Source organism: Pundamilia nyererei, unplaced genomic scaffold (assembly GCF_000239375.1).
Source record: "Pundamilia nyererei isolate P.nyererei 1_Seehausen unplaced genomic scaffold, PunNye1.0 scaffold00087, whole genome shotgun sequence".
Taxonomy (NCBI): Eukaryota; Metazoa; Chordata; class Actinopteri; order Cichliformes; family Cichlidae; genus Pundamilia; species Pundamilia nyererei.
Window position 1 is genome coordinate 1,369,949 of NW_005187488.1, and position 12,713 is coordinate 1,382,661.

The 12,713-nt window shown below is 41.3% G+C and overlaps 1 protein-coding gene across 6 annotated transcripts in view; it reads right to left on the bottom strand.

Moving 5' to 3' along the window:
- Positions 1-12,713, bottom strand: part of asap1b (ArfGAP with SH3 domain, ankyrin repeat and PH domain 1b) — an 80,824-nt gene extending 68,111 nt beyond the window's left edge. For all 6 annotated transcript variants that reach the window (XM_005738861.1, XM_005738856.1, XM_005738860.1 and 3 more), the window contains exon 1: positions 11,965-12,713. In XM_005738861.1, the coding sequence (XP_005738918.1) occupies positions 11,965-12,090 (126 nt within the window). In that variant the 5' untranslated portion in view covers positions 12,091-12,713. The remainder of the gene's footprint in view (positions 1-11,964) is intronic.

A 12,713-nucleotide genomic window follows, 5' to 3' on the forward strand; every position in this document is an offset into this window, starting at 1 on the left:
TTAAATGCACCTAAAACAAACCAGATTTGTTTAACAGATCTATGGCACCAACTGCCTCCGTCCTGATTATGATAACTTTGTTCCACCATGAATACGTCATTTATTATATATCACTGAGGGCTGTGGCAAGTAATATATCCAGTATGATTTGCTAAGTTAGCATTGAATACAAAGATTAGCTGAGAGTCCACTCTGGGGTCTATGTGATGTCACTAAGAGCAGCTATCCCCTAATATGGTCGTCCCAAGCACACAGCTTTGGCACAGAAGCCCCACCCACCTCCTCTTTAAACCTTCATTTTGTGAGGGTCAGCCAATCAGAAGAAAGTTGACTTAAAGGAATGGAAGTTTAACTCTCTTGCTTCACATGTTGGTTGAATCAAGCGGCTCCACCAAGGTCTGAGAGTAGCAATGTGTTACAGTAAATAAGCAAAATACGTTACCTTAAAATACTTAATTATGAATAAGAATTAACATAGTTAACGTTATTGGAAACAACCACTGCTGAAGCCTAAATTGGGATAATTGCCGAGATAATTCCTGTGTATTTGTCCTGTCTCAAAACAGATGGCTGCCCCTCACTGAGCCTAGTTTTTTCCTGCTAAAGGGGAGTTTTTCCTTCTCATTGTTGCCAAATACTCAAAGTTGATCATCTGATTGTTGGGGTTTTTCTGTTTCACGCTAGGATCTTTACCTTACAATATAAAGAGACTTGAGGCAACTTTTGTTGTGATTTGTTGTGATAGAAATAACGTAGAATTTAATAATCATGTAAATCATCATTTCATGCACTTGTATTGCAGCTAGCTAGCTCCCTTCATCGCATGCCATTCCTCATCTGAGATTAAAATGGCTGTCGATGGAGGGGAACTTTAACACCATCCATCCGTGTGAGGAAGGCTGCAGACAGATGTGAACACTGACCCACTCTTCTTTGTCTAAATCAGGGAGAAAAGCGGGGGGGATCAGAGTGCCAGAGGAGAGTCTGGTCCACAGCTTATCCGCTGCCAGCTAATAGCCCTTGATGATATACGCGGTGCAGCTGCGGCAGGAAGGTAGGCCAACAGCTGTGGCCCACAGACCGATTATCAGATTTCAGCTACAGACGCAAACAAGCCAGCAAACAGGCAACACAACACAGTCTCACCTCCCGCTGTGACAGAGGCAGAACAAATTAAAAAATGGCTTCAAGGTTTACAGAGGGAGATTTAAAGGCACATCCCCCGTCTTTAAATGCTCTTTTTTTTATTTTATTTTTTTTATTCACCATCACCATTCTGTGAATTCCTGGAGCCTAAAACACTACACAGCCTCAAAAAATACAAACAGCAGTTCTACAAATGCTAACACTGTAACTCTAGGGTTTGCATGTTCTCCCCATGTCTGTGTGGGTTCTCTCCATGTACTGCAGCTTCCTCTCACATGCAAAAGACATGGATGAGTGCAAACTGCTCATAAGTGTACATGTGAGGGAGATGGGCCATCTTAGCCCTGCCACAGACTAGTGGTCTGTCCATAGTGCTCTAAGACAGCTGGGACTCTTGATTGGATAGGTGGTTAAGAAAATGGATGGTTATAATAGGTCATCAGATTGTGCAGACCTAAGCAGTGGCTCTATAGTGTAGTGCAAGCTCTTTGGGGTTACATCAGGAAGGGTATCCAGTTTAAAACTCGAATTAAATGGTAGATGGACGCCCTTCCCTGAGTCTGGTTCTGTCAGAGGGGGGGCAACCGAATGGCAACCGAATGGTAACAATTTCCCCTGAACCCCAAAATAAAAAGGAAAACAACAAGAACACAACTGTTCTTGTGATTTTGCAGTTTATAAATAACATTGAATAGAACTGAAATATAAGTGAATCCATGTGAGTTCAAATATTGCAACTTTGGAAAAAAATGCACTTTATCACTGAAGCCCATCAGCTGGGACTCTCTGCTTGAGACCAGCTGATCCAACCTCACTTTTAGATGGAGAGGGGAAAAAGTGAGCGAAATCGTAGGACTTCTTGCTAAGCTCTGGTAACACATCACTGTAACTTGATTCCAGCTCTTAAGACTGGCAGAGCCAGATAATCATGGGTTCCCAATGCAACTGCATGCATTCACTCGACGTGAGTGCACCATTACGGTTACCGTTAAGTACCAAGCTGTACTTTTTAGGGTACAAACAGAATTACTTTTTGTGCTACCGAGTACTAATTCACACCTACAGTCTATGGTGAATTTTAGGACCACCTCACATCACTACTGCGACATGTTGAAGAATGACAAACATGTAGGGCAATGGTGGTGGCGAGCCAAAAGCAAGCTCAGATGTGGTTACACTTTTCAAAACTCGACGCAGACAAAACTCTCTGCAACGTTTGAAGTGCAGACTACAAAACTGGCCAAGGCAACACATCTAATCTGAGAGAAACAAAGGTCTGTAAGCAAAACTCACAGAAGGGAGCAAACGTTAGAACATCCACCATTAACCGATAAGAAGATGAACACAAGGATGATGATGATGAAGAAACTTTTAGTGAGGCATTTTCTTCAGGTATTAAATCTGATGAGTATTCATTTGACGGACAAACTGTTGTCAGAGTTTGTCCGTCAAAGTTTAAACTTTGGATTTTTACCTTGACTGCACTTGAGTTTTTTAAATCAGCTTGTTATTTACAGTAAACAAACATGTAATGTGAGCTAGTACCTCTAAAACCTTGGTATGCAACCATAACCACTAATAGACTAACACTACAGCTCACTATTCGTTGTCATTAAAGTTTCAACTCAGAAGTAAAGACTTTGCAAGAAAAAAAATAGAATTTATTATTTCAAAATGAGTAAAGTATTAAATAAAGGTACTGTTGGGTGCTGATTTTCAGGTATTGGTACAAATGTTAAAAGGTACCCCTAATTTGAAAACCTCTTGGTGAAAATAGTAATAAAGCTCTCATCAAGTTCAGTTTTACCCAAATAAAATCTACATTTAGCTCATAATCTGACACTGCTGCATTTGGTCCTGGTCTCATCTGTTAGCAAATAAAAATAGCAAAAATAAGCTTAAACAGGGTCCCATTTATTCTGTCGTATATAATCCACCTTCATCTGCTTCACACTCATCAGGAGGGCTGGAGGGTGTTATAGCTGTCATAGAGCGAGAGCCAGCGTACACCCTGGACTGGTCGTCCAATCTGTCACAGGGCTAACACAGATAGAGACAACCATTCATGCTCACATTCACACCTGCAGTCAATTAAGGTTCCCAAATTAATCAATTACTCATGCATGTCTTTGACGATTCATGTAATTTTTCTACTTTCACAGAAAAAGCTTCTATTAGCTTGTCAGTTATTACAAAACACCTGGTACAAACACGGCAGCCTTATAAGATACAGGCAGCTCGCAAGCATCTAGTGCTACCCCTCTAAAGGTGCCCAGAAATTGACCAATCAGAAGAAAGTAGACTTTAGGGAGGAGTCCTTAATATTTTTTTTTTTTTTTTTAAATCATACAAGTGCTCGTTAAATGAACGTAACTCTGCGACCTCTTGTGCTAGTAACAAAATTAAAGCAGCTTCGGAAAGAAGAGAAGACAAGCTTCACAGGAATATTGGGTAGCACAAAGCATTAGACAAAGCATAGAATAGAATAGAAAGCTAGAATAGAAAGCTCTAGAATAAATCCAGAGCTTACAGTTTTAAGAGCTGTAATATGACTGTATTTATAACTGTAACTCTGCAATATTTCTACACAAAAACCTGCAAGGTTTGCTTCTTACAGTTTACAGATCTTTCTAAACACTTTTATATTACACTCTCATCTCTGGGAAATGCAGCTGAGGAATACCAGGGCTTTTACTGCGAACTGAGAATCCTGGAAGCATCCACTTTTAAATAGCGCGGTTTAACTGGAACGAGATGTCATGTGAGAAACGGTGCCAAGAGATGAAAAATGCTGCCATTCTCTCAGACCGTGTGATTCATTGGGTTTGGTGACACAGGGGACAAATGATGAATAAAAAGCCATAACTTCAGTAATAACTGAATGTGACACTGCTGTGCTCACTGGCTGCAAATGTTGCAGAAAGCAGCCTTAAACAGCCGGCACTCCGTTTTGTTATGTAAAGCCAAGTAGTAAAAACTTGTCTCCTCCTTTTGAAATATTGAACGCTGAGTAAAAAAGTAAAAGAAGCTGAAGCACACTGAGACAAATAAAAGTGGCTTTCAGATAAACTGCTGATCAAAGTCTACTGGGTTGTTTCTGAATGTGGGTGGAAGCTGCCAACTCGCTTTCTAAAGCTAAATGACCAAATATATGAGAATAAATCTTTTATTTGTGGTGTTGCTGAGGCAGCTGATCCCGTGCTGCTGGACTGGATGTCACATGTGACGGGCTCAAGCCTCACATGACGGCGTCTCACCCGGGCTGTATCCTCGGGTGATGTTAGTGTTTCAGACAGACAGCTTGAGGATTTTAATCGTTAAACGCTGCATGTTTTACTTCCTGCTCTGCTCTGAACTCAATGACAACGTGATGATTATGTGATTCATTAAAAAACAAACAAACAAACACAGATGAGTTCTTTAAAAGATGTTCTTTAAACATCCAGATGTTTTATTGGGACCAAGTACACTTTTGTTGTTTACTTAGTGACTTTTACTATGTCAATGTGTGAATCGAGGAGGGGTTGAGATGCTAAATCCATTTCCTACCTCATGTAATGTAGCTGTGACTCAAGGGGACTCTGCCTACTGATTCCTCTTTTTATGTTATTCTTATATGTCTTATATGTTATTTTGCTAAATTAAATAATTAACTAATTAAAACACTAACATTTGTCAAGTTGTTAAGTTTACATTTATTTATAATTACCAAACAATAAATAAATTAAATTAATACAAATTGATATCTTTTATCTCAAGAGAAAGCCAAACCAAATTTAATTGTACTTTCATGTATAATAACAATACAGATGATTCATTCATTCGGTATTGTTGCGTTTTCCATTGTCTACTGGACAATCTGAAGGCATTTTTTTAAAACATGAGATTGTTTAATAAGGTCTTTTTTATTACTCCGATTTTTATAATTCATTAAATCCTGACATTTACTTTAGATTTGCCAAAAATTTGACACTTTTGGAGAGCTGTGTCAGGAAGGAAATTCAACATAAAATATGTACCAAATCAAATATGTGGATCATCAGCAGAGGCTCAGGTTAACAATGCGACCGCTGGTACTGTTGACCAGCGGGGTGCCGGTGGAAACTGTGGGACTGTGACTAGTAAGGTTCCTGCAGCTTAAGTCAGATTTTATACTTAAGATTTTAATAACGCCGCATCAAATTTATTACCAACACAAAAATCAAACAGCATTAATTAGTTACACTTGGAGACACCAGCTGTTTGTTTCTTGTGGTTGTGAGAATCTCAACAAACATTTCTTATTTAGGAATTTACTAGAGTAGCTCTACAATTTTGAAAACAATCCTTATTTTTCCGCATACAAGGCCTTTTTTAAGCAGCCTTCTAGTTTATCCACCATCAAAACCAGCTGTTTTAGCTCATCTACCGTTAAGGCCGCCAACGCCTTAAAACTGCTTTCTTCTGCTGCTACAATTATGGATATCCACTTTCTATGACATCATACAGAGCCAAGAATAGAAAAACTGTGTGAAACAGTGTTAAGATAGTCACTCATATTACCTGTACCTATGTTGACTTTGCCATTTGAAACTTTAGCCATATTTAATATAAGAATTTAGCAGTAGATAGTGTTTGTGTATAGTATATATTACCATGATTAGGGATGGGTACCGGTGTCGGTTCTGACATAAACGGTAGTAACCAGACCGAAAAGCAGCGCACATTTCGGTGCTTTATTTCGGTGCTTTTTTTTCCTGAGCTGTGATACACTTCTAGCCAATCATTTTACGTTTCCCAGGATAGTAGGCGGGGCCAGGTACGTACGTTCTGTTAGAGCAGAGCTACAGATTAAAAATGTCCAAGGCGAAGCGGTCAAAAGTCTGGTTGTACTTCACAGCAAAATATGCAAACTCAGCAGCCTGCAACAAGTGCTTTAAGCTGATACTGTGATACTGTCAAAGGAGGTAACACCTCAAATCCGATGAAACACCTGGCGACGCATAGCGGGTTTTTTTTAAAAGCCGAGAAATGCGCCGTATTTGATAGCTTGCTGCGAGACCTCACACTGTGCACGTTGGGTGGGTTGCCAGTTATCGGACCCGGAGCAACATCCCCCAAAAACCCGAATAATAGAGTCCTGGTCCCTAGCCCTGCCAGTGTAGCAGAAATGATGAGGATATTGATGCAGCAGCAGCCGTTCTTCTCTGCGTGAGTCGCTTAATGTTGTTCGAGTGTAATTTACGTTGAGTAGGCTAACCACGTTATTACATTAATGCATGTAAGGTGAACTAGCAAACATCATCATAGCTACATGCGGCTGTCCTCTTGTTTGATGGCAGATACTCCCTTCACCCTGGACAAAAAGGCTAAAATGACCAAAGAAAAAGTGGGAAACAGTTAAACATGAGAGGTTTTTGGACAAAGTTTGTGTTTTTTTTTCCATTGTTTAAGCACTGCTTCCAGCCAAGAGTGATGCCATATATGCCCCATAGCTGCAGAAAAGGCTAACATTGTTATATTTTTACAAAAAACAAACAAACAGCTGAACATGAGGTTTTTGGACAAAGTTTGTGTTCTCCATTCTTTAAGCACCGGTTCGAGCACCGTTTAAGCACCGGCACCGTTTCAAAAGTACCGATTTGGCACCGGTATCGGATAAAACCTAAACGATACCCATCCCTAACCATGATAAATATATGACTTACAAATTAACAAAGAAAGGTATATCAAGTCTAGTTAGATTAGAATCTGCATTAATCCAATAAACTGGTGAAAGTAGGCTGTCTTATAGGAACATGCAGGCAGTTTCAGCCTGTAACATCGAGGCTCTAATTTGCCTCCATTCCCATCATGGCATCGTGCATAGTTTGAAACACTTCCTGCACAAAACACACCGAGTCTCATGCACTTTTGCATGGTTCCAGTTTCAGGTCAGTTTGCAAGATCCTCACTTTTTCAGATATCGCACCTGCCCTGAGCATCCCGTTTCTCTCTTTTTTTAACTGTATATTGAAAATATAAATGTCAGTGTCAGAAAAACTAAGGTTTTATTTTTAGGCCAATGAATTCGCTGCCTTTTGAGACCATTCAAGGACTTGCACGAACTCTGTCATTATTAGCGTTGATTTATGTCTGAGTAAGTGAATGCAGGAGCTACTGAACAGAAATAGTGACAACTAGGCCTCCTACACTGCGCCAAAAAAATGAAAATAAAAAATGAATACACTCAGTCTGACTGCGCCTGCTTGTAACGCATAAATAATTTAAAAACAGTTTTCAGCTTCAGTTGTCCTTCTCTTCCCTTTTCCCTGGTGTTTTGCAACCTTTTATGACCTCTCACCATCACCCATCGTGGATATTCATAACACACATGTAGCCGAGCATAAAATATATTATTCTGTTGCATCAATAGGTAAAAGAAAAAAATATATATACTCCACAGGGAATCTCTGAGAGATCCGAAAACTGAGTCAAGTGTCATATAAAATGTCTTTCTGTAAATAGAGAGAGGAGCTGTAAAGGAATGGCAGGAATGTTAAGTCTGTTTCTAGCAAAAAGAAAACAATATGCGACTCGCACACTGATGAGTGACGACTCCAGGCAATGATTTTCATTCCAATATACATACGCAGTGGTTTGGAATAAAACTCCCCATTCATTTATTTCTTTCTTCTTTCAAACGTTGGATAGCATCAGAACCTGTGTCTTCGAGGTTAAAATGCTGCGCCTGAAAAGGCTGTTATATAAAAGTAAAAGTATAAAAGGCCCCTGCCCATTAGGTCAAGCCCAGCCATGCTTGAATAGAGGGACTGTGAAAAGTCAACATTTTTCTGGTCAAGCCCATGTGATGTGGTGTGAGAGGCATGCTCAAAGGAATGCCTATGCAGTGAGGGTTTCCCTTGTATCGCTGCTGCGGCTCTCTGTGGTTTTAGGAGAGCAAACCCAGTGACGCAAAGTGCCATCTGTGGGGTAGAGACAATACAAGGCCCCTCAAGGGAATAACAAGTGCCCGCTGCTAATATTAACTTACATCAGAGAGGGTATGACAAAGCAGGAGCAATAAGCTGCCGCATTTTTATATAAGCAAATGTCAGGTTTGCTGCTCTCTGCTGCTGAACAATCTGTGCCGTGGTATTTTTAGGGAGTCGAGTTATTTGGTTTGTTCTTTCATTTTTTTGCTGTGTATGGAGAAAACTTTTAGACACACCGATCGGCACATTATCACAAGGTTTACACTGATTGTTGAGCCGCACTGATGAACACTTTCATTGCTAGTTATTTTCCCTGTTAAGGAGTGTGATTTTTAGTAATCTTACAATTCACAGTGTGAGACTCGAGTCTTACTAAACTAAACTGCACCAAAAAAAAGACTGCATCGTGATACCTACTGACTGAGGGGATGGATTTTGGAGCTTTATTCTTTGTCTCCATGCTACATTCCCATTGGCTGAGTCACGATAAAAGCCGGGGGAAACCTGTTACAACAAACATTTTATTTTCTGTGCTTCGCTTTTATGTATTCTGCTTGGGTTTGTTTTAGTTTTACCCCATCTGGTGCCAGTAGATAGCTGCCCTTCACTGAAACTGGTTCTGCCAAAGGTCTCTTCCTTTTAAAAGTGAGTTCTTCCTCCTCACAGTTACCACAGCTACTCTCGCTAGTAGAGGATTCTGATTGCTGGGGTTTTCTCTTTTATATTGTAGGGTCTATGCCTTGAAATATAAAGTATCTTGGTGCTATATAAATAACTGGACTGGCAATCTAAGGTTGCACGAGTGTTACAAAGGCCCAACTCTGAACCAGATTTACACAGAATGAGCGTTGACATTGGTCTTTTTTTTTTTTTTTAAATCATGGACATCCTAAAAAAATAAAATAAAATAATAATCACAATCATAAGAAAATTAATAAATACAAATAACCTTTGCTTTGGAAAATAAACAACAAAAAACACTCAAGAACTTTTTGCTGAGCTGTACTGAAAGTGTGATGCACATCACAAACAGAAACCTTTTTGAAAAGGTCCAAATTTTAATTTGAAGGTGAACAATCTCCACTTTCAGACCATGGGTGACCAAAGATATCACAAGGAGGTTTTTGTTGCAGCACCATATACCATGTACTGTAAGCAATATCACCTGACAACTGCCAGCAACCAATCAAAATCAGCCAGGGAACATTTTTCCCTTGTGACTGGTTGTGGTTCTCGGCTTGTGTCTGGGCCTGCGCAACTGAGGCTTGACATAGGTTACCTGATCCACAAATTTATGAGCCAACTGTACAAATTCACCTAGAAACCACTCGGCAACCAGTTGGGGAAACTTTTTTCCATACCAACCAGTGGTTGCCAACCTGTCTCTACGTAAATCACGTAAACATTTGACGACATCCTTCAAAAAAAAAAAAAAAAAAGGAATCTCAATATTTTGGGGGTTTCTTACTGCTGGTCAGACAAAACAGGATACTGGAAAACATCACAGTGGCCATTTTTCACAATTTCCTGATGTTTTTTCCAGCCAAATGATTTGCCCCGACAATATTTCAAGTTAATAGGCAGTTGCAGCTGATAAGAAATTGAAATGAGTGATCAAACTTAAACAGCCAAAAAGAAGAAAGAAAAAAAACCTCATCCCCACACTGTTCGACTGCCAAATGCTTTCTGGGAAACACTGCTCAAACAACAAAAACAACACAGCAATAACCGCTTTGCACCAACAATGACCGCAAAATAAAAGCCAGACACATCAGCCTGTTTCCGGTCTGCCACCCACACACTGAATGCACACAATGCCCCCCCATCCTCTGTGTCTCAAGCAGCTGAGACAGCGAGCCAGGAAGGTTATTTTTAAAACTTTATCTCAACATCTGACTTCCCATTGTTTTCCACATTTCTGCACTGATCCAAATGTAAACAGTAAACATCTACGAGTGATCTGCTGCGGCCACAGGGAGAGAAAATTTCTGGGGTGGAGGTCCATGAGTCACGAATACTTGTGTGTCACTACGCACTGATCAATTATTGACATGTGGTGTTGAATTAAGACGATATGATGCTGCGGCAACCCCCCCCTTCTTCTTTGCACCTCCAGATGACTCAATGGAAGCACACAGAGAGTGACAACTCTCCTGCGGGGTCAACTCACCCCCTCAGGTTACAATATTAAATATTCACGCCGTACCTTTGCATAATTCACCATGTCAACATACCAAGGAAATGACTTGGAGAAAAAGAGGGCTGAATGCTTTGAATTGAGGACAAAAGCTCCAGAGCATTTTAAACAAACTCCTCTTCAGGCACAGTGAAGCTGAAGGCGGTTTTCTGTGCATGATGCAAGTGAGTCCCTGCAAGACTCTGCAGGGATCAAACAGGGTTGCTAATTCAATAAAACAGACATGAATCTAGAAGTATTCAGGGCTTTAAGCTGGCTGTCTGCTCCCTGTGTCTGCCACAGCCTGATGGGTGTATCCCAATCTGAGTGACCCGCCAGGCTCGTTTTCTCTGCCAGGAATGTTTCAGGCGCATCTCGCCATTGTTTAAAACACTGAAAAGCATGTCGCTCGCTCTTTGGTGCCAGTTTAACGGTTCTTCCTCTGTCATGTGATCTCGATGCAAAAGAAAAGAAAAAAAAAATTCCAGAGCGGCTACTGAAGCCCAGCGCACATGGCGGCCCTCTCTAACAGATGTTTTTCGTTTGTGCTGCTGCAGTCTCTCAGTTCAGAGGCACAGAGCCAGAGAGGTGATTCATGATGCGAGCCTTCTTGTTACAGTCAGCAGACTGAGAGACGGCTCCAGGTTGAGAATAAACACGAGCCCGGCTCTGTTTTGGTAGATTTCCTATTGTTACGATATGATAAAGCTGTAGAAGAAGACATGACAGATGGCACAGATTGTGTGCTTTTATATGTGATTTTGTATATTGGAGCAAGGGGACTGGGCCTGTGCTTTCTCCTCCACACTCACCAGCCGGCTCATTTTCATCCTAAATGGAAAGCTGGTATCACACCGAACGCTCCTGCAAGCCTGGAGTCATTCACGTCTGCAGCTAAATGTGCTTCAAAGCGGGAAATGAGGTCACATTTTAGCATTAATGGACGGCGGTGAAGGTGTTCGCTCCCCTGGTTTGATGCTCCATTTAATCATGGCAGGAAGAAGGGAGGCAAACACTTCACAGCTCACCTGCCTGACCTGATTACACCTCTTCCTGCATGATCAGAGGTGACACAGCATCACAGCGTGTGACTTTGGGTGTGTTTCCCCTGCAAACGTTTTCTGCTTTTTTTTTTTTTGGAGATACAAATCAGTGTGCTGGGCCTGTGTGACAGCAAGGAATGAGGAATAACACAGAATCCAGATCTGAATACTAGGAAAAGGGTTTTCTCTGCTACAGCCTGGCAGCATGCTCTAAAGCCTTGAGTTATGTAATAGTGAACACAGTGAGCTGCAGGCCTGAATGCACATCTTTCTATTCCAGCAAAGCCATCCACCCCGTCTATTCTTACTCTTCATATCAAGCGAGATAACACACTATTTTGCATCAGGTCTTAGGCTGAAATAGGTGCACTTTAGGGGCAACAGGTGCAATTATTTTCCCCTTCCCTCTGCGCATATTAATGCATCTGGAGGTCTGAAGGGATTTTAAAAGCTTTCAAACATTACCAGCGGAATTTAAGGTGGATTGCATGCAGCCTTGGCTCTATAAAAAATGCATCCCCGTTCAGAGATGGTGCATTTCGCCTCATTAGTATCATTCTTTATTAAATAACAACAACAATAATATTACAGTCTGTGTGGCTGTAATTATCCATCCATCCTCAACAGGCTCACACCGTGGCCTTACCTCCTCCAGCACATTCACTGTATTCCTGCAGCTCTGCATTCGGGTGGTGAAGCTGGATGTTGTCGGGGAATTGTAATCCTCTGTTGTCTCCGAGAGAAACTCGGACACCGATATTTGATCCGGCATCCTTTAACTGTGAGGGGGTAAATACCCACAGGAGGGTTGGCGATGAATGCTCAGAAAGACAAAACCATGTAAGATTTAAAAATAGATAGAAAGCACGATGGGGGGACTGTACGGCCGATGGGAAGGCTAAGCCGATTTTTCCCCCTGCAAAACTGCGTTAAACTATCGAGATGATTAAGACGTGTCTTCTTCTCCTGTGACTTCTCAAATGACTTCACTGTTCCCCAAGGGCCCACGGCAGGAGGGAATTTACCAAATATTTGCAGGCTGGGTCCCCCTCTCGATGTGTATTTAAAGCGAGAAGATGTCTAAAAGCGACACATTTATAAATAGTGTCACTCTGCGTCTAACTAAACCACGGAGGGAAAAGCGGCGTAAAGAATAGCGGATGCCCTCATTATGCTCTACAGATGTGCAAAAAGCCGCTTGTCGTCAAAACCGCGCGACGTTACCAGGCTCGGTTTAAATTTTATCATAGTCCACGGTCTGCCGAGTTCGTCTGGTACTTTGGTCCCGTTTTCTTCTGTCGTAGTTTAAGGGTTTTTTAAAAGCTAAACGCTGCCGCAGACACATTCACTGCCACTCTCTCCTGCGCTCGGAGCTGCTCAGAAGCGATGTCAAGC